The sequence below is a fragment of the Equus asinus genome, chromosome X (assembly GCF_041296235.1).
Source record: "Equus asinus isolate D_3611 breed Donkey chromosome X, EquAss-T2T_v2, whole genome shotgun sequence".
Lineage (NCBI taxonomy): Eukaryota > Metazoa > Chordata > Mammalia > Perissodactyla > Equidae > Equus > Equus asinus.
In genome coordinates this window covers 133,499,254-133,521,212 of record NC_091820.1, presented here as the reverse complement: position 1 = coordinate 133,521,212, position 21,959 = coordinate 133,499,254, and the positions used below count along the sequence as shown (strand labels likewise).

Here is a 21,959-nt window from a genome sequence, read left to right as displayed (position 1 = left end):
AAACACTCACCAAAATGACAAGCTGATAATTTTCTGGATCATAAATTACAGAAAAGGCACCAACTGCCTTTTTAAAGTCCTTATGTGCCGACTCTTTGGCACACCTAGAAATAAACAGAATATGTATTGTGAAGTTAAGATGAATGATACCAACTACTGGCATAAATATACGCAGAGAGATTTGCACTTAGAAGAATTATGGATTTCTATTAAACTTGATTTATGCAAAATACGCTATATCCATTTAAAACTTTAGTTCCTTTGCTGTCTATCTCTAAAATACTTAGCCCAATCAAGAATTTGAGAGTACAGAGAAAGGAAAAAAAAGTTATGCTCTTGAGGGATTCCTGGTGGTCTTAGATCACATATTTAGCTGAGCTACTCTCCCCTGCAGGCTTTCTGATTTCAGTTACAAGTAAGACAAGTCAGTAATTTTCTTGAATCAACTGCTGAAAACTTTTGGGGATAGCTACAGGTTACCCGATTTTGTTTTGTTGTTTCTTTTCTAAAGAAAAACTGCTGACCAATTTAAGGGAGAGAAGAAGTATATGAATCAGAAGGCACAAAGATGTACACACATACACAATTCTACAATCAAAAAGCAGAATTTCTATGTATTCTGAACTGCAAGTTAATGTTTATCTAAAGTGACATTCCAAATCAACATTATTATATCCCCTGGATGAAATCTTCCAAAAGCAATCTCTTATCTAAAGTCTTTAAGCGTTACTCCAGATTAAGGATTATACGACAGAGATGACCTTTTGAAGCTTCTTTAGCTCTTCTTACTACACATTTCTCTGAAAATATTAGTTAAAAGGGAAAAAAATCTGGAGAAATCTTCATTGTCTAGAATTTGATTTGTGACTTATGACAGAAAATCTTATTAATCACTTTCAAAATCTTAAAATTCTATGAACAAAGTTAATTTTAGAAAACAAATGTACATGAGCCACGTATCTAGCCAAGTAAGTTTAAACAAGTGCAAGGCTGGCTTGATTATATAACTGAAAAAGCTAACTATGGTTTTTTTCATTACTTTTGCAACCATTTTTAAGGTCATCGAATTTAAAAATTGATTTATATTATTTTAAAATCATACCCTTTTAAATGAATGGCATATCACCTGTGCGTTCTCAGCGTTCCTCACATACCAACTTACATTTGTCGTAAGTCTTCTGGCACATCCAGTTTGATTTTATGGAAAGTATCTTTTGTGGCAGGTTTGTTGGGATTAACTGATCGTAAACGTTCAATTGTGACAATTTCATTGTACGTGGCATCACATGCTGCATATTCTATCACGTAAAACTGAGAGAAATAAACAAAAGTCATTCCTGGTCACGGTATTTAAAGTAAGAGCAATAAGCTATACCTACTCAGTTATTTTTAAATTCTCTAGAGGAAAAAAAACTGTATTTGATCAACATACGAAACATTCTGAACATGTACAGAAAATATTTTAATAAAATGACTCAAGTTAGATATTACTTTACAAAAAGAAATCCAGACTGAAATGCAGTACCTGGGTTCAGAAAAGGGAAACAAGTATAAAAAAATTTTAAATATGCATTTTCCTACCTCACCCTTTATCATCCTCACTTTAGCTAACCACCAACAGCAAGGCTCTTTTTCATTTGCTCTGGAATAAACCTATACAAAAATTACAACATAGAATATTTCATGATTAACATCATTCAGAAATCCATAGATTATCAGTCATCGAGGAAAATGTCTCAAAATGACCTTAGGTGTCTTCCAAACCCATATGCCATATACCTTAAAGCAGACCACACCCCTATAGCTAGACATAGATACATAAGCAGAAACTACCTGATTACTAGGGAGATTACCTAGAGAAAGCACTTTCTTCCTTCTCTGTTCTACATCAGTAATAATCAGTATTCTGAATGAATATGAATGGCTCAAGAAAAGCTGATTGTTCATAAACCTGGGCATACCTTCCTTGGGTACTTTGTGAGTGATGAAAATCTATCTAAAAATGTACAAGCAAACTTGTTTTTCTTTTACTCTAATAAGCAAATAAATGACTGGAAGTTACTGACGCTGGCCTACCATCTGGGTGCACAGTCACTAAATGGATAAGGCCGCTGACCACTCAGCCCACTAAGGATACCCCCCGGTATTCATGACTCTGGGGACTAAATGAACAGATCCTTGGTCACTCTCTGGTCTCCTGTGCCCTCTTCACTAAAATGGACAACTCCATGCTGGCAATCCTTTAGACACTACCTTCCTGCTCTCACACTCTGTGGATCAGTTCTTCTAACCGATCTCTCTGGGGAACACTTCAGAGTTCACTTACGATGTGCAGCATGGAAGCTTTTGTGAAGACACCAGCAAAGCAAGGTTAATAGGAAAAGAGACAACACAATGTACATGGAGAGAGATACAGAGACTCAGAAGCAGAAAGAAGATTCAGGGAAGACAAGGGGGATAGGAAGGAGAGGACAGGATAGAGGAGAGAGATACAGAGCCTAAGGCTGACAAGCAACTCAAAGCTCCAACTCCTATCTCCCTTTGACAAGTGAAGTTAATAGTTATACAACACAGTGACTAAATACAACATAATTCAACCTACCTTTCCCTCTTGCCTCCATCACTTCCTCTTAACTTTCCTCTAGCCAGAGAAATAACTTCGGTTAATTGTTATGTAACACAACGAGGTCATCCTGGCAACAGTGTCTCATTGGTCTCTACCTGTCACATGACTAAGTTGGGAAAAAAGTCTCCTTTATCCACCACTATTATTAGCATTCCTGATATAGACAGACCAAAAGACCTGGTGTCTAGCCTCCCTTTTACAACGTAAGTTAATAGTTATATACACAGTGACTAAATACAACTTAATTTAACCTACTTTTCCTTCTTGCCAGGTGGCCATCAATCCCCTTCAACTCTGCTCTGGCCAGAGCAAGAACTTCAGTTATCTATTACTGTTAGGCAATACAGTGAGGTCACCCTAACTACAGCATCTCACTGGTCACTACCTGTCATGTGACTCAGTTGTAAAAAAGTCTCCTTTACCCATGCAAACACTATTAAGAGCACCCTGATACAGAGAGACCACATGCCTGGCCCTTGCCTTCAGGAAGCTTGCAGCTCCTAGGGAAGTGGACAGCTAACAGTCCTCAAGTCCAGACAGCGTGTGTTCCCTACTGGGATCCCTCACAACACCAAGCCCGTTCCTTACACCTAGTAGGTACTGAGTGCAGCTCTGGTAAGTGAATAGTATATTCTATTTCTACTTTAAAATTTTAGAGAAAAGAACACAGGCCGGGACATTCAGAGACCTCTCCCGAGCACCCTCTAAAATAGCACTCCTGTCCCTACATCACCTTCTATCCTCTTACATTTTTTCCCTAGGACTTACTCACACCTGCCATAGTATTAGCTATCCTCACTAGAACGTGACTTCAAAGGCAAGGGACTCTCCTGTTTCACTGCACCATCTGTACCTAGCACAGAAAATAAGAATTCAAGAACCTACTACACTTTACCTGTACAAACATCTACCTAGATGCTTCCTTCATACCATAAATACGCATGAAGCTGCAACTACGAACAAGGCATTGTAGAGAAAGAAGAGAAGAAGCTTAAAACGGAGTACGTGAAAGGGGAGGAAAGAGAGGTACCACATAGACCAACTGTAACATAAAGCTGACTCCAAGTGCCTCAAGTCCCAAAACAATTTCGGTGGCTAGAGAAATCACAAACACAGTGTTTTTGTTAATGTGTTACATCTCCATAGCACGTTTTGGTCAAAGACATCAATGGTACACGAGCAAGTAGGTGGTTTATAGCATGCCCTGTGAAAAGATGTTTCATCTATATGTGTATATACTAAAACTCGCAGGTGGATTTTTAAAAATATACCAGGAGGATTTACTGCTACTTAAAGAAATTCTAGGATGCTGCTCTAAGGCATGAATTTTTTCATTTGTAAGACTAATTTTCTTAATCCATTTCGCTCAAAATGGGGACAGAGTTGTAAACTAACAATATACTATTCAAAAAATGATTCAGAGATTGAGGGAAAAGAAGTACTAGTGGGCAAAGGAAATAAGTGGAAACTTTCAAAGATGTGCCCCAAGGCAGCCACATTTAAGCAGCATGTATTATTTCAAATCATTATTAAGATGGCTCAGTCAAAAGCACATGTCCATCACAGCTCTAATTCTCAAGGTAGCGTAAACAGTGTTAAAGACCAGGGGTACAAAAGGCACAGGCAAATTAAATGCTCCGACTCCTTCAGTGCTTAACAACTTGATGGCAGGGGAAACTTACCTCAACTTCATCACTTTCATTTATATCTTTATTATAACCTACAGGTGGTGGGAATCTCACATCATGGAATGGAATCTGCCTCTCTGGCTGCCAGCTGCAAATAAGCACAATTATTTAACATACTTTTCAGTTTAATGCAAACAATGACCACAGTGACCACACTGCCATCAATTTTTGGTTAAGTGTAACCCTGCTTCTCTAGTTTAAAGAAGCAAATGCTTTAAAACTGTCAGTGTCTTGCTGAGCGGGGATAACGGCACTATAGAGACATTTCCACAAAGTCTGCATGCAGCACAGCAGCCTCGTAGTCCCATTTGGAATATTTCTCCAAACACAACAGATCAATATTACAATTTCCCAAACAAGTCTTTCTTCCAATAATTTCAACCTCTAAGGATTGTAAACGTAAGGCCACAACAGGAATACCATTTGATGCTTAAATTAAATGTTAGTATCAGTAAGTGTTAGTAATATCATCACCATACTTATACTTGCAAAGGAATTTTAACCACATTCCAGTGACCACAGAAACTGGTCCTAAATGCCCTCTAAATCCAAAGCAAAGTAGGGCAGTCAGCAGATTAGCAATTCATAACTCACTTTTCCCCATTTAAATTTTAGATCCCGCGAGGTGGTCAATTCTTGCCATGGATAGCTGGCTGCTGATCAGTATGACGTACCAGTATGCACTGGCCTGGTGGGATCGCCTAAACCACAGAAACCCGATGGAGACAGCCTATAGGAGTTGAGTAAGTTGCCTATGCTTTTTTAAATTTAAAATGATACGGAACGCTTTTGAAAAATACCTAATTATTCTTTTATATCCACAGTGATATAAAATATTAAAAGACAAACTTGGCAAAAACACTGGAGGACTCACCTGCTGAAGCAGCCATTTCTGGGTTTCCGCTAAAAGGCTTTCTTAGGAAAATCCTAGTGAGAAAACGGCTTTTTTTTTTTTAAGAAGATCTATTATATAAGATAGGAGGGTAGGTAATTAAGTCAGAATTTATGGAAATGTGATTAGGGCCTATATAAGACTGAACCCTTTCTCTGAATTATTATACACACTTAAAAACTATGCAACTTAAAAAAATCGTCTTAACTTCAGAAAAGCCTTCTTATACTTACTGAAAATTAGTGACTTTTAATATGTTACAAATTCATTGCTAAATTTGATTTGTAAAGCATAAAATAATACATAATTTTCTTGGTTCCAAAGGAAGGATTATTTTTTAAGTCTTAAGTGTATAGAGATAAAAAAATCAAATTCTTCATTCAAAAATGTGAAACATGGAAGGTAAAAACAAAGCATCTGAAATTATTTGTATTATAGTAATAGGAGTTTCTAAAGAAAAGGTAAATATAGTCTGAAGTTCTATAAAACATCAGCTTTTTTTTTAAAGATTTTATTTTTCCTATTTCTCCCCAAAGCCCCCCTGGTACATAGTTGTATGTTTTTTTTAGTTGTGGGTCCTTCTAGTTGTGGCCTGCGGGATGCCACCTCAGCACAGCTTGATGAGCAGTGCCATGTCCGCGCCCAGGATTCAAACCAGCGAAACCCTGGGCCACTGAAGCGGAGCGTGTGAACTCAACCGCTCGGCCAAGGGGCCAGTCCCGAGCTTTTTTTTAACACAAGCTTTTTTTTTTTTTTAACAGAAAAACAAAAAGGAAACACACAAGGAAAGGCAAAGAGACTACTTTGGTAGGGGCCTATCAAATCCTGGTGATGTACTCAAACCCAGTGCTGAACGGCAAACACAAGGGAAAACAGTTGATCTATTTCAGATTCCCAGTATGACAGATAGCTTGAAGAGAAACTTTTACAGAGCTATGGTATATGGAGAGAATTAGGAGGTCCAAAGACAGAATAGTTATAAGTTTACAGTAGAAATCTGATTGAAAACAGAACTGATCTGACAAATCCGTGTATAAAATAGACATTCTTAAATGCATAGAGGAAATGAGTGTTTGATTAATATTTTAGATTAAGGACTACAGAAGAAACTAAGAGTGGCAAATAAAGATAACTCTCCGTTTATGGCAAACTGTGTTTACCTAGTGATGGGAGCAAGCAGATAAGAGTGTAATTACAAGAAAAAAATTCCTCTCCACATTATCAAAGATCCCTCCGTTAGAGGTGTGAAGCTGTTGTCTGGTGTATAACCATGGTTATTTGAAATAGCAAAGAGGAAGACTCTGGAACTTTTGGTTCTATGTATTCAGAGGAAGGTATTCTATTATTCAAACTTGCATTTTGGACTCAGATTAGTAGTCTAGAGCTGGGAATAGGGTTGGATACGCTAAATCCTTTTCTCTCTCTCACCCTAAATGTGTTTCAGGCATCTGAGAATACTACTTTGTCCTGTTGGTAGCTAAAAGACTCTGCTGACAGTCTCATTACAGTATGTCTGGGTCAGATACTATATTTTAACAGATTTATTAAGATACAATTCACATACCATATAATCCATCCACTTAAGTGTATGTACAATTCAATGGTTTTAAGTATATTCACAGATATGTGCATCCATTACCAGTCAACTTTAGAACATTTTCATCACTCAAAACGAAATCTCATACTCTTTAGCTATGGCTCCCCATTCCGAAGCAATCACTAACCTATTTCTTCTCTCTACAGACCGGAAATATGCTTCTGATATACTATTAATTCTCGTGGTGCATAAAAGCCAATACACTATAATTGTTGACCATTCTTCAGAGTTCAGTAAAATCCTAAGATCATGACCATATCTACACTTTGGCTAAGGCGTTTACACATACTTTAGAATCTTGAAAAGCTACTCTGAAAAATGCCTTTATTAGCATTCAGAAAATTCAGTCAAGAGACTTGTCCCTCCAATAAAATGTTAACATCTATACTACTGATGCCTTCATATAGCTCATGTTCATGGGCCTGTATTTTTATTTACTCATCTAGCAGAAGAAAGCAGAAAAGATCAGTTACCACTATTATTGATTATAAATATATGAACCAGATAAAAAATAAGTCAACAGGTAAACATGATTATTTCCAGTAAAATACACTAGACAACCAAAACCATCGATTTCAGACTTAACATTACAAAACTCACATCGTTTTTACCAATAAATATGAAATCCATTCATTTTCGTCTTTTAAAAATTACAAATATTCCTATTAAAACTCTCTTACTAATACAGAAGAATTTGGTTTGCTTTCTTTACATCCAAGGGGACTGAGATGTAAGCATCAAGATTATACAAAAGGGATCTCTAAGGTCATTAGCAGAAACAGTCATTCCATTGGTTTAATATTGAGTTGTTCAGGAACTTCCTGGTCAGTAACACGAAGATCCATTCCTGAAAAAACGCTCAAACTAGGCTTGAATTTTTAAAATGAGGAGTAACTAGAATAATTAGCATAAAATAATAAAGAACCTGAACATTAAAATTATACATAGACACTTACTTGTTTTCAAATGCAACTGTTATTGAATCTTCATGAACATCCTTTACAAACGCCTGTAAGAAAAACACCACAGTTAAATTAACTTCTAATCTTCAAAATCATTTTTGTTTTTAGTCACATTTTACAAACATACCAAAACATTTTAAGAATAAAATGGAGTCTTAAATGAAAGCTTGTCAGTTTGTGAGGATCACGCACACATGAACCACATCTGTATTTAGCCACCTACTATGTGGTAGGCCCTAGGAATACGGATTAGTTAAAACAAAACATGAAAAAATTGCTCCAGAATTCAGCATCTAAGGGGGCGGGGCGAGAGTGGAGGGGGGCGAGAGACAGAGATAGAGACAAGTCAATTGAAAATTACAATGCACGTGGTGAGTGCAAAGCTGGAGGTATACTTTACGCTAGAATTACTGGAAACTAAGAAACTTGTTCCAGAGACATATGCCAGCCACTATAGATCTGTTGTAACCTATCTTTTTTCTCCTTAATAAAATTTTAGGAAAACACAATAGTAAATGACTAAATATAATCTCAAATCTATGTATCCAAAAGTACACTTAATTTTCCTTAGCAACAATATACTGCTAATACTACTAAAAAGTCCAATTACCAGAGTTTAATTAAATTCTCAATCTCATGAGCACTTGGAGAAAAAAATAGTAATATGAAGTGCAGAGGTTTAAATCTTTTAAATCTGATGACGCAATTGCTGGTAATCTGCAGAAAGACATAACACAAGTAATAGCTAACTAATTATCAAGAATTCTTTAATCAGCATGCTGTCTGTAATTCTATAAAGTGACATAAAAGTAATAGCTAACTAATTATCAAGAATTCTTTAATCAGCATGCTGTCTGTAATTTTATAAAATTAGGTCTTTAATAGGTGCAGGAAAGGAGGTTTTGTTTGTGTTTTGACAATTAGAGGACTAGGATAAAGCATAAAGAAACCCAAGGGGCTTTATATCCTAATTCATTTTAAAATGGCTTGAGAGATTTAAGCTTCCTACTCAAATTAGTTCTGTACGTTTCTCTCCTCCTGTGGTTTCTCCCTGCCTGGATGGTTACGGCCAAACTCCTTCTCCAGCTGTAAAAGACCCTTCATGACCTGGCCTGCTGCTCACCTCTCCAAGCTTCATCTCTCACATCCTCGGAGGCTGTGATTCAGCAAAGCTAAACTACCTGGGCCTCTCTCCTAAATGCTGTTCCTTCTTTCCTATTGCCCTTCCCCTCTTTCCAGCTAGCTATCTCCTATGGTCTTTTAGGTTTCAGTTTAGATGTCACCTCCTATGGGAAAACCCAGAAGACTAGGTTAAATTCTGTCCTCTGCATTCCTATAGCATCCTATACTTATCCCTACTATAAACACCTCACTATAGTATTATTGCCCATTTTCCCTCTACCAGTAAGTTTCCTGAGGGTGGGTGACAGGTTTGATTTTATTTACTGTTGGACTTGAGTGCCTACTAAGAACTCAATGAACAGTTAAGTGGATCATTGCCTAAGAGGTTCCTATCCTAGCCGTGGAGGAAAGGTATGTGGGGGGTGGGGTGGGGGTATGTTGATCAGGGAAGACATACTGAAGAAGGTGAGGTTCCTATCAAACTTTAAAGGCTGAGGAAGAATTAGCCAAACAAAAGGGACTGGAGGTAGGCGAGGCACACCAGGCTTAAGAAGCAGCAGGAACAAAGGCTTAAACCTGGAGAAACAGCTTGAGGCATGGTAGAAATAAATCCTTTGTGGACAAGGAAGCGAAGACGACAATTCAATGGGGAAAAGAACAATATTTTCAACAAATGGTGCTGGGACAACTGGATATCCATGTGCAAAAGAATAAATTTTGACCCTTGCTTTATATCATATATAAAAATGAACTGAAAATGCATCAGAGACCTAAATGAGCTAGAGGTATAAAACTCTTAGAAGGGGCCAGCCCAGTGGTGTAGTGGTTAAATTCGTGCATTCCACTTTGGTGGCCCAGGGTTCATGGGTTTGGATCCCAGGTGTGGACCTACACATCGCTTGTCAAGCCACGCTGTGGCAGTGTCCCACACGCAAGATAGAGGAAGACTGGCACAGATCTTAGCTCAGGGCCAGTCTTCCTTACAAAAAACAACTCACAAAATAACCTCTTAGAAGGAAACATAGTAGTAAAGCCTCATGGTTTTGGATATTGGGAGGATAACTACTTCAGATTAAGATTATTCTTTAACTCCTGGATCCTCAGTAACTGGTACAATTTCTGGTATATAGTAGGTGCCCAATAAGTTTGTTAAACAAATGATTCAATGCAAATGTAAATGTCTTGGTAATCCAATACTTCTTCAAAGGCCCAAGGCTAAAGGATTTTTTCAAAACTAGAACTTTCCAAAATATCAAATTAAAACATTATCAGTCAAGTATTAATTAGCTGCTCCTAAGAAAAACAATGGCAGGGATGCAGGGCCCTGGAAAACATTTATTTGGAAGCTAGATAAACAGAGACACCAAACTTGTGCAATCATGCTTAAAAGAATAAAAGTAAAGCTATACTAAAACAAAGTTTCCTTGTAAGATCAAGGTGGGCTAGAATGGAATGCAGGTGTTCTGCTATACCCAAGATGGCTGAATTATGGTTTCTAAGTTAAGCATCTTTATAGTTGCTGGTTTAAAGGGGAGAAAACCGATATTTTCTTCCTATCATTTTGATCTTATTTTTCCTCAGCTATATTTAAATCATGAACATTTTCCACAGATATTTTGAGAACTCTAGCTTAATACTGACCATATTTTAGAATATAGATTTCCTAAGGGCGCATGCATGCCCTCAGTGCCCTAAGGTGGTGTTTGCCTCACTATTATTTCAGCAACAGAAAGGTCTCATTTTGAGTTAAAGTTGCAGGAATTGGTTGCTCTTAGTTTTATAAAGTAAGTCCCCAAAATTATGGTGAATGGGAAGAAGAACAGACCTCCTCCCACCCCCAGCCTCATTTCTCCCTCGTCTTTACATGATGGCTGATACTAAAGTGACGATCTGCTTTTTAGGGGTGGGATTAGATTAAGGACTAAAATGAAGACTCCTATTAGGAGATGATCTTTTATTTACCCAGAAAGGCCACTGCTTCTGTTTTCATCCCTGTCTAAAAAGTTCTATGTTTGCATGTCTTGGCAGTAATTAATAGTAGTTCCTTACTGTATATTATATGCTGAAAATGTTAAGTCCTTTAATCAGCTAAGAGAACCTTGTTACAGCTGGGTGAAAAACTGTTCTCACTATATTAGGTGTCTTTCCAATACTATTGCCCTTGTCTAAAACTGTGCTGTGCACCATAGCAGCCACCAGTCATATGTGACTATATTTAAATTAATTACAATTAAATAAAATTAAAAATGAGTTTCCCACTCATACTTGCTACATTTCCAGTGCTCAATAGCCACACGTGGCTTAGTGCCTACTGTAGTGGACAGCACAGGCAGAAATCATTTCCATCATCACAGAAAGTACTACTGGACAGCACCAATTTGTTAAAAATGTTGGGGACCATTTTCAAACTCACCTTAAAAGCACTCTAAAAGTCAGTCTCATTACTTCATTGCTATATTCTTTTTTCTATTTGCCAAAAAGTTATTGCACAGTTTAATCATACTCACTCACCACATTTGCCTATTTCCTAAAATCAAACATTCCCTCAAAAGAGGAAGATCTGCAACTTTTACGACTACTAAAAAAAAAAATCTTTTAAAGGCTCTGAAAGCAATTCCGGATGTAGAGTGTCAGAAACAGTTTGAGTAATCATTGCAGCCTACCAGGGCCACAGCCTTCGAGTTAATGAGGCTTATCTGTATATGGATGTTTGCATGATTGTTCCAAAACCAGTCATTTTTCATCATTGTTTGTATATTAAGTGAATACAGAAGGCATGCAATACCTTATTCGTTGCTGCTATAATAAATGGCATAAAAGAAACTCATCAGTTGCGTCTGGCCTGCACTCACACCAAGGACAAACGCCTCCTGTGACTTCTATCTAAGACCTTTTACTAAACCGTCACTTCCAACATGAGTCCCATCCTCCTGCTTGCTTCTCATCATCCTTTCTCCAATATCTCTCCTTTTAGCCCTGCCCCTTCCTCACCACAACACTCATTTCCTCCTTCCCCAGCCACCTTCCGAGCACTGTCACCCTACCCACCACCAATTTGGAAAACTACATTTTGTTGTGATCACTACCTATCTGCATCATGCGAAGCTGGTGTTTGGGGAGAAGATAGGTTCAGGGGATTCCAAAGAAGGGAGATGGAATGGGTTTGAATGAATACACAAAGGGAGCTGCACCGTACTGAATGAGAGCTAGGGCTCTTATAAGAGCCAGTAACCTTAGTGGTCAGCAATTTTGCTGTGAATGAGACGTAGGTTCAAAATCTTGGTTCTACCACATAATAGTTGTGGGACTCTCCAAGAAGTGGTCTCTGGGCCTTAAATTCCTCATCTGCAAGTAAGGAATGGATACATGGGAATTGGACCTGCCATCAAAGGTTGTTGTGAATAATGAAATCACACATGTTTAATACCTAGCACAATGTCTGGCACATAACGGGCACTAAATAAATGAGAGGTAAAGCAGAGAGGGGCATATTTTATAAAAGATGCAGAACCATAAATGCTCCTGCATTTGAGAAAACTACATCTCAACAAAAGCACTTAAAAAAAGATTTAAAAATTGGGACAGAAAAAGAAAAGGCTGTTTCCTGAAAGATACTAAACACTAAAAGGTTATTTAGACTCTGAGAAGAAAAAATGTGATGAAAATCTTTGGGGTTTGAGAAAGGTGCTAAAGTGTGAAGAGAGACACAGCCTCCTCATCAGGGGGTATATACAGGAAATCAAAAAATCATTATGAGATTTCCCAACTTACCGACAACTGAGCCAAAGAGGCAATCACAAAATCATACTTACCAAAGAATGCAATGACTCGAGATATCCAACTCAAACTTTCCCTTACCAGGACTGACGAAACTAACGAAAGTCCATCCCTATCTGAGTGAATCTTACTCCGCCACTACAACTCATACCCCCCCAGCTTAGTAAGCTCTCTCACAAATATGAGTGACTAACCTATATATAGGTTATCGTGTAAAGAAATTTCAATGTAAGCCTCTAACCACCACTGAACACAATTACATTATCACTGAAGACAGCACACGTAGAGCGATAATTCTCAAGGGAGAAAACTAGAGCATTGTAAAATATCCCTCCTAAAGAAAACCTATAGGATATAGAGGATAGGGACATGTGAAACGTGATAAAATACGATTGAAGGCTTCACATATAAAGCAAGTTATCGCTTTGTCACCCTTTGTATGTGACCACTAACAATGGAAGGGAATGAACAACCGAAAGGGAAAAGTACAATACGCCACATCAACAGCCCTGCCCACCCCAGCGCATGTCTGGGAATACTAGACTTCACTTGGGCATTTACCAAAAATTCTGAAAAAAATGCCTTCTTTCCGGTTTACCCTGACCCAAAGACAACACACAGGTATAGAGAGAATAGTATTAAATGAGTTATTAATTTTCTTGTATGTATTGTAACTTTTGAATGTTTCAGTTCTGATCTGCTCCCAGTGTAACAAAAGCAAATTTCATAGCAGAGTCAAAGATTTCTAACTTTACCTTTCCTTAGTGGGCTTCCATAGGAAGAATTACAGTGTGCCACATCAAGGCACGGGAGTGAATAAAAAGGAAGCTAATACATAAGCTGAATATTTCATGACATCTTTGTATCAACAGTAAAAAACGGTAATATAAACTTGCAACTGTACTTATAAAAAGCTAAGGCAGTGTGACAGTCACAAGTACAAAGATGACAACGCAATGCAAAAAATGGGCAGGAACTCAAATCCAAGTCATTTCTTCAAGCTAAGTTTCATCATTTCAGGAAGTCAGAGTACTGATCTCAAAGCCCAGGTCAGACCCTTACTAGCTCTAACACTTAGCAGTAAGTCACTTACCTAATCTCTCTGTACATCTACGTCCTCACCCATAAAATGAGAATAACAACAGCACCTCAGGATTGCGGGAGAGGGTGAAATAAACAAACAGAAGTCAAGCACCTAGAACAGTGCCTGGCGCCTGTTAACAGTTATCATAATCATGATCGTGGTCATCACAGGAAGCACATTCCCAACGTGGGCAGGAATCGGAAACCCAATTATTATACCACTGATTTTTGCACTTAATAATTTGGAGGTTTTCAGAATGGATGAGTACGAAGTTGGAAAATGCACAGTTCAAAAGGGAAAAAATGATGCTTCCACAAAGATATTAAACACTAAAAAGGTTATTTAGACTCTGTGAAGAAAAAAAACTGTGGCTGACCTGAACAATACATTTCCTCAAAGTAGAGACCAATCCCTGGATGGAAAGTTATATGTAGAGACTTCAGAGAAAACATACATAGTGTCTTACGCAAGTATATTTGTAGTAGAACAGTGGTTTCTAGCAGGCTATTTAGCTAACATGACATGTTGGGCTACTAAGGTCTTTATTAAAAAAAATTTCCTCTTGACTGTACATTTTATCATATTTAGCTGCTGGCTCCATAGTACTGCTCACCAAATTAAAGTCTGTCCTCAGATACCAAACTTAAAAACATACGCTGTAATAGAATATAATCTAACAATAAGAATGCAATTTAGCATATTTACACCATATTACAACAATGAATCAGATGCCAGTCACTATATTTTCAGAAAATGAAAAGGTGTTGTATCTTATGTTTCCGACATACAATTTATCCATCTTTGGCAATTCATACTAATATACAAAACCTAGGAATCTTAGGATATACTAGTGCATACATTCATATTGGAATGACATACATTCTACATCTACAATGGAGTTAATTCATTACCATTCGCAATAAATCAAAACTTTAGTCCGGAAAAAAACCACTACACTATTTTAGGCATATTTCCCTAGAATAAAGAACTTATTTCAACATTATTCATTTAGGAAATGCTTTGTGAAGATTTCGTGAGGTATAATGCAAGTGTCTTCATGTCTTAAAATAACATAAGGCTCTATAAGTTGTACATGCGACTTTTTCTAAGTCAAAGAAATACCTAAGCATAAAAGTAGTGGCTCTGACAACTACTAAATCTAACTGTCAAGTGTTTAAGAATAAACACCAGAGGGAAAAATAGAAATGAGCTGTTACAATCTGAGGGTTTAGGTCTCATGGTTCCGTTAACTCTGAATCCTGAGTTTGAGTTATTTTTTAGAGAAAGAATCCAACTGTTCCCAGCATATACTCTATCCAGTTTACACTGCAAACTTGGACCCTGCTCTCAGAAGATGGAGAACTGTCCTTTGCAATATGGTGGTTCTGTTAGGCAAATCAAAGTCTGAATTCAATTATATTGAAGTCGTTTGAGTTGTTTAGTTTTTAAAAGCTTTTCTATCAATTTGATGAACCAGGGTCCTATTTTTTCCCTAAATGTAACATTTCTCCAGAACAGTTCATTGTTCATTGGTCTTTATTTCCCATCTTTTCTGCCCATCCCAGTGGACAAGGAACTCAGTTTACTTTTGCTTTACTTTTCTAACTCACAGCAATATTGAGTCGTATAAAAAATCAAACCTTTTTCATTACAGAAACTATTTTTCCACCCATACAGACCATCTGAGGTATTCTTAAAAATAAACCTTAATTAAATAAACATAACGGCAATTTCTCTATACACGTTGATGTTTCACATTTCCCCTCAAGTAACTAAAAGACAATCCAGTCTTTTTATTCACATTCAAATGAAGCGACTCTGTTAAAAAACAAAAACAGGGGCGATTAATAGCAAAGATAGAGGTCATTTCTTATATTCCAAGCAGTTTGCAAGCAAAATCACGGAAGCAAATCATAGGTTGCTGGAAGAGAACAATAAACCCTTCAAGACCAGGATGTGCTACCTGCCCTCTATAGCAAGCTAACTCCACCAAAAGACAGTAAAAGTGGCGTCCAACCTAAGCTAATATCACAGACCTATTAGAATACTGCTCAACCATTAGCCCCTGCTCATATTTACTATAGCTAAGGCCACAAATCTACTGAGTAAAACTACCAACCTAGGAACTAGAACGATTCTACACAAAGCAGCAGAAATTGCGCATCACTGAAATAAATGCAAGTAAAATTTTGACTGCAAAGTCAACTGAAACAATTTTATACTGGTAAGACTCTTAAGAACCTAACTGCCGGGTTATTTTTTTCTCCTTTTACAGCTAAAGGTTTCGTCTTTTTGCTAAAAGTATGGAACAGTTTACATATTTTACTCACTTATGAAATATACTGATCTCCAAAATCTCCATAAAATTAGTAAACACATATATAGTTAAGTCAACTGTTTATTTTCCTATAGCCAAACGAGTCTCGTTTGAAACGTTTCAGTTATCCTATAATAAACTGAAGAACTGTGTCAGACAACGGCAATAGCTAATTTCCATGTTTCCTTCCATAGGCACCTTCTATTGCCGAAATACTGTAGTAAGGTGAGATATTACTTACAGAAGTTACAGAGGGACATTCAAGAGGAAATGAGAATTTACAGATTACTAGATCTACAGTAAGTACATACCAACAGAAGCACTACGAATACATCAAAATATTTTTAATCCTCTTTTTGAAAGTATAAGATCTTAGTCGATTTGCAAGGGTGCAACTTAAAAAAGAAAAACCCACAGTAAAACCACGAATGCCTATTTAAAACCTCAACAACACAGTCCACTGCAATACTACTACACACTCAGAAACGATAGGTACTTGGAACACAAAACAATTATTTCAACTCACTTTTTAAAGTTCCCTAGTAATAATATACTCCCAGTTTACTTCCTGAAGTTTCACGGCATATATGCAGCCCTTTTGAGGGTTAAATTTTTTTTTTCTTAAGTAGCAAAGAGTTGCTAATGTTTTTAGATGCTGAAGCATCTGTATTGCTGAATCTGCCCACATTCATAATAAGGGGGGGAGGCTGCGAATATTCAAGATTGCCAACTTCTTTAATGCATTACTGGGATATGTCAGGGTCTTCCTGAAACTTTTGGATCTAAAATCTCTCCTGAAATCCACAGAGAGGCCACTAAAAATCAGTTGCCGCTGTGATTTGGTACTGACGACAGCTTCTTACTACTCTCTTCACATCCCTTTGCCCAGAACAGTGGAGCTCTCCGAAGTCCCAACGCTGGACCGGAAAAAGAGAAGCCAAAGGAGATCTCAAACCCTCTTTGCAAGGCAGGAGGCGGCTCGACGGAAGCACCCCCAGCTCCTCAGCAACTACCCACACGTCAGGCCCGGATCCCACTTGCAGAGGATATTCAGGAAAAGAGAAATAAGCCGTCGCCGTCACCCCGCGCGGATACTGGCCCTTCTCGCCAGGATCTCTTACCTGCCGCCGGCCCTCGCCCATCCGCAGCTCTCCCAGGCGGGGCTCGCCCCCGAAAGGGCACCCTCTTCTCCTTGCCCGCTTCTCCTTCCGATAGGCGCCTGGGCCTCTCGTAGGAGACAGCGGGGCTCGAGGGGCTTCCTGCAGGCCCCGAGCCCGCTCCTTCCCTCCCAGACAACATCCCGCCCAGCGCGCCCCGGCTCCCGGGCGCGGCGTCGGGAAGAGGGCCCCAGGCCTGCCTCCCGCCGAAGCCGAGAAGAAAAGGGAGGGAAAGAAGGGCGAAGATGGGGCCTGCCCTGGAGCCAAGTACCTTGTAGAAAGCGCCATTGGAGCCCCGCACTTCCACCACCAGCTCCTCCATCTTCTCGTCGGCCCTGCTCACGCCAGGAGCCCGCCCCCGAGAGGTGGGCTGCGGGCGCTCGAGGCCCAGCCGCCGCCGCCGCCGCCGCCGCGCTGCCGCACGCCCCCCGGCAGCGGCGCCGCCGTCACCGCCGCCGCCCGCGCTCGCCGTCGGCTCACCGCCCGCTCAGAGGCGGACCCTCACCGGAAGTGAAACCGAAACGGAGCCGAGCGCCTGACTGAGGCCGAAGGCTCTGGCCGTTCCGCGTGTAAACAGTGAAACCGCGTCACGTGACCGACGCCGCCCCTCCCCCCGCGGGCTCAGCCCCTCGGCTCCGCCCTCTTTCTCCTCGCGGGCCCAGGAGCGCGCGCATGCGCGCTGCTGGGAACCGGCCGGGGGGCCGGGCCCAACGTAAGGCGCGCGGGCTCGGCGTGCGCGGGCTCGGCGGAGGGCGGGAAGGCGGGAAGGGCGGCGACGGGTCGCGGTTCTGGCCCAGGTTGCCCCCCCTTCGCGTTGGCCAGCGAGGGCCAGAGCGCCAATTTCTGTAGGGAGAAGTCGGACGCCTGGGAAAGTGCCTCCCGTAGCGATTAAGTGTATTCATGTATCCGAATCCTGCTGGCTGTCTTGGGTTGGAAGTTTTTTTTTTGAAGTGGGGCAGAGTCTGATTGAGCTGGAGGTGGAGTGGGGGACAAGAATAAAGGTGAAATGTTAGATTGGAGACTTTGAATTAGTAACAGTGGCAACCACGGTGACCCAGGCTTTTGTGAGCCTTAGAGGCAGAGGATGAGAGTAACGCCGCCCCCACCCCAGGAGATTTTAGGCTGCATTTGACACATCCTGTGTCCTCTGACGGACAATGGATTGTGTCAGGACCTCTGTAGATGTTAGTCCTTCCTCAGACCCAGCACTGACCCATATACTTCCCTCCTCTCCATTCATTTTCGTACTTTTACTTGACATACGTAAAAATAAAGTGTTAAACACTTGTTAGTTTCTTTACAGTTTATTTCCCTACTGTCTCGCTCCTCCTGTATAGTCACTCTGTACCAAAGGCTGGGGTAGGCGTGTGTAGAGCAGCCAGGGGACGTATCTACAGGGGCCCTTCACCTGTTTCCTTGCAGCTCTCCCTGTTTTACTCCCCACAGGAGAACAAACTGCAACTCTTCCTCTTTTGTGCTTCTGCACTGTTCTTGTATCCACCTTGACTTAGGTTTCCTTTGGAAAGCTTGTAAACCAACTGAGAAGCTTATTGAGCCCCTACCATATGCTAGGCACTGTGCAAAGTGCTGGTGAGACATTGGTGAAGAAAAATGAAGAAAGACAAGACTGCCAGCATTGAACTTGGATGCTAGACACGTAGACGGGCATAAATCAAATTACCAGAAAAGTAAATGTGGAGTCGCAGCTGTGATAAGGGCTATGATGAATAGGTACACCTATGATAGTAGGAAAGGACCCAGTCTAGGGTAGGGGAGGAGTGGTCAGAGCTGGGCAATGACTCCAGCTGGAATGTGACCAGTAAGAGTTAACTGGCAGCACTGAGTTGTTGGAGGCGGGGTGAACTGCCCCAGGCAGGCGCCCCAGAATGTGAGGCATCCGTGGACCTCCAGTTCCCCTCCAACCCCACTCCTAGCCAAAGCAGCAGTGTTATTGCTGACGGAGTTCCAATTTTTAAAACAGCGGATCAAGGGCCACATTCCTTGAGGCCGCAGTAAACAGGAATGACCCATTGGACCAGGGTTTCTGGAGTAGTCACAAGATGCAAAAACTCCAGTAGGGCTGAAGGGGAACCTCACGATAGGCTGGGTGGGAGCAGAGCGTGATCTTTAACCCCAGTGTAGTAAAAGGGGACAGATTTATTAGAATGATTATACCTTCCACGTGTAGGATGTTGTTCAGTTTACCCAGGGCTTTCAAAGATTATCAGCTCTTCACAACCAGTATAAGCCACACTGAACCTGGTGCTATTCCCTGAACCTGTGAGGCACTTTCATGCCTTCATGTCTCCACACATGCTTCCTGGTCCCCAGAAATACATTTCTTTAGGGTCATCAGCTGGGTTCCTATTAGCGCGTTGTTTTTACTTCAGGTGCAGAGAGTTGAGTTAACTTTGCTCCTCAATTCTCAGCACATTGCCATCACCGGTCCCTGCAAGACCCCCTCTTATTTGTATTATTTTATATTGTTTATATTATTTTTCCTCATCTTTCTCAATCCCCACTCTCATTCTCTTTCTAGACACCTGAAATCTGTTTGATGTAGCTCCTTGATAGTTTAAGACATGCAGTGTTTTGCGTATGCCTTTTACATTTACAGAGGTGGTATTGGACTGTGAATCTGTTTCCCACTGTTTTCATTCAGCACCACGTTCTTGAGCTATATCCACGTTGCTGTGTGTACACCTAGTTTTTGGCTTCTAACTGCTGCTGAGTATTCCATAAATTGTATTGATACATTTCCCTAGTGATGGGCGTCTAGGTTACTGGCAACTCCCTGATGTCACACTGTGGTGAAAACGCTTGTGAATGTCTTTACAAACCTTTGCACGAATTTCTTTTGTGCTCTTAGAAACTTTGTACGTTACGTACCTCCTGCTTCCTCACCACACTGTTTAGCATATGGCAGGGCCTCAGTAAATGTTGAATACCTCTTCTATGACGCTTACTGTATTGGAATCACTTATTTATATTTCTGTTTCTCTTGTTGGACTGTGAGTTGCTCCGGGGGAGGAAAGAGGCCTTTCGCTTTGTGTCCCTGGCACAGAGTTAGTTGCTCAAGCCTAAAACTGAGTCATTTTGACCCTCTCTTTCTCTCACACATCTCTTCCATCAGCAAATTCTTTCAGAGACCATAATCTACTTCTCACCACTTGCACTGCTAAAACCATGGTCCACGCCCCCATTCTCTCTCACCTGGATTATTGAAATGATTTTGCTGGTCTCCCTGCAGCCACACTTTTTCTCTGTCTAGTTTCAACACAGAAGAGAGAGGGACCCTATTCAGGTGTCGTCAAATCACTCTCCACTCAAACCCCTCCAATTGTTCCCTAAATGCCCGAGGGTTAAAGCCAAAGTCCTTATTTATTCTGGCCTCAGTGCCCTACCCACATTGGCCTCTGTTATCTCCTCTATCTCGCCTTCTACCTTCCCCCTTCTCTCCATTCCAGCAATACTGGCTTCTCTGCTACTTCTTGAAAACATTAGGCAGGTTCTGTCTGTCTCTATCCCCTAGAATGTAAGTTCAGTGAGAACAGATGTTTTTGTTTCTTTTATTCACTGTGTCCCCAGTGCCTACCACAGTGTTTGGAACGTAGCAGGTGCTTACTAAATATTTATTGAATGAATGAATGTGTTGAGGACCCAGCTTAGGTCAAGTCTGCTCCCATGGCCTATATTTATCTGATATTGGAATGATGCTTCAGCATTTCTAGCCTTGCCTTGCCCTTAGCTTCCATTAAATTGCTGCCTCTTGTCTTTGCATTGATTTATTCTGTGTTATTTCCTGCTCCTTCGCAATTTGAGCCCTCTGAGTCTTTTTCCTGCCTCAATCCCAGCTGAAATGCCCTTTGTCCTTTCCAACTCTAGACATCCTGTGTACCCTCTAGGACCCAGCTAAAACCTTACTTCTTTCATGACACTTTCTCAGACAATTTCACCTCACTTTGACTTCCTTGAAGTAGATATTAGAAAAACAAATTAAATTAATAGTCTTTATGTTTTAGGACAGTTTTAGATTTACAGGAAAATTGAGCAGATAGTAGAGGGTTCCCATGTCAGTTCCCTGATGCCTCCCTCCCAGTTTCCTCTGTCATTAACACCTTGCATTACTGGGGTATATTTGCTATCATTGATGAGCCAATATTGAGACCTTATTATTAACTAAAGTTCATAATTTACACTAAGGGTCACTCTTTGTGTTGTATATTGTATGGGTTCTGACAAATGCATATGGTGCCTCCATCAGTACAGTATTATATAGAATAGTTCCCCCACCCTAAAAGTCCCCTGTGCTCCACCTATTTATTCATCAACTCCATCTGCTAACCCTTGGTAACCACTGATCTTTCTATTGTCTTCATAGATTTGCCTGTTCCAGAATGTCTTATAGTTGGAATTATACAGTATGTGGCCTTTTCAGATTGACTTCTGTCACTTAGCAATATGCGTTTAAGGTTCCTCCACATCTTTTCATGGTTTGATAGCTCATTTCTTTTGAGTGCTGAATAATTTCTATTGTCTATTCTATTATATTGTCTGGATGTACCACAGTTTATTTATCCATTCACCTACTGAAGGACATGTTGGTTGCATCCAGTTTTTGTCGATTATAAATAAAGCTGCTGTAAACATTCGTGTGCAGCTTTGTGTGGACTTAAGTGTTTAACTCATTTGGGTAAATACCTAGGATTGAGATTGCTGGATCATGTTGTGACTATA

At 40.2% G+C, this 21,959-nt stretch overlaps 1 protein-coding gene across 12 annotated transcripts in view; it reads right to left on the bottom strand.

Annotated features, from left to right (window-relative positions):
• The window catches only part of FMR1 (fragile X messenger ribonucleoprotein 1), a 37,615-nt gene extending 19,881 nt beyond the window's left edge, over nt 1-17,734 (bottom strand). For 7 of the 12 annotated variants that reach the window (XM_014864779.3, XM_014864781.3, XM_014864780.3 and 4 more), the window contains exons 1-6: nt 17,494-17,734; nt 7,760-7,812; nt 4,309-4,402; nt 1,582-1,653; nt 1,163-1,311; nt 11-104 (exon numbers count right to left, since the gene is read on the bottom strand). In XM_014864779.3, the coding sequence (XP_014720265.1) occupies nt 11-104; nt 1,163-1,311; nt 1,582-1,653; nt 4,309-4,402; nt 7,760-7,812; nt 17,494-17,544 (513 nt within the window). In that variant the 5' untranslated portion in view covers nt 17,545-17,734. Of the gene's footprint in view, nt 1-10; nt 105-1,162; nt 1,312-1,581; nt 1,654-2,602; nt 2,932-4,308; nt 4,403-7,759; nt 7,813-17,493 lie in introns of those variants that run through there. The other 5 variants (XM_070501898.1, XM_070501899.1, XM_070501902.1 and 2 more) reach the window with 2 other exon arrangements.
• Between the last annotated feature and the right edge of the window lie 4,225 nt (nt 17,735-21,959).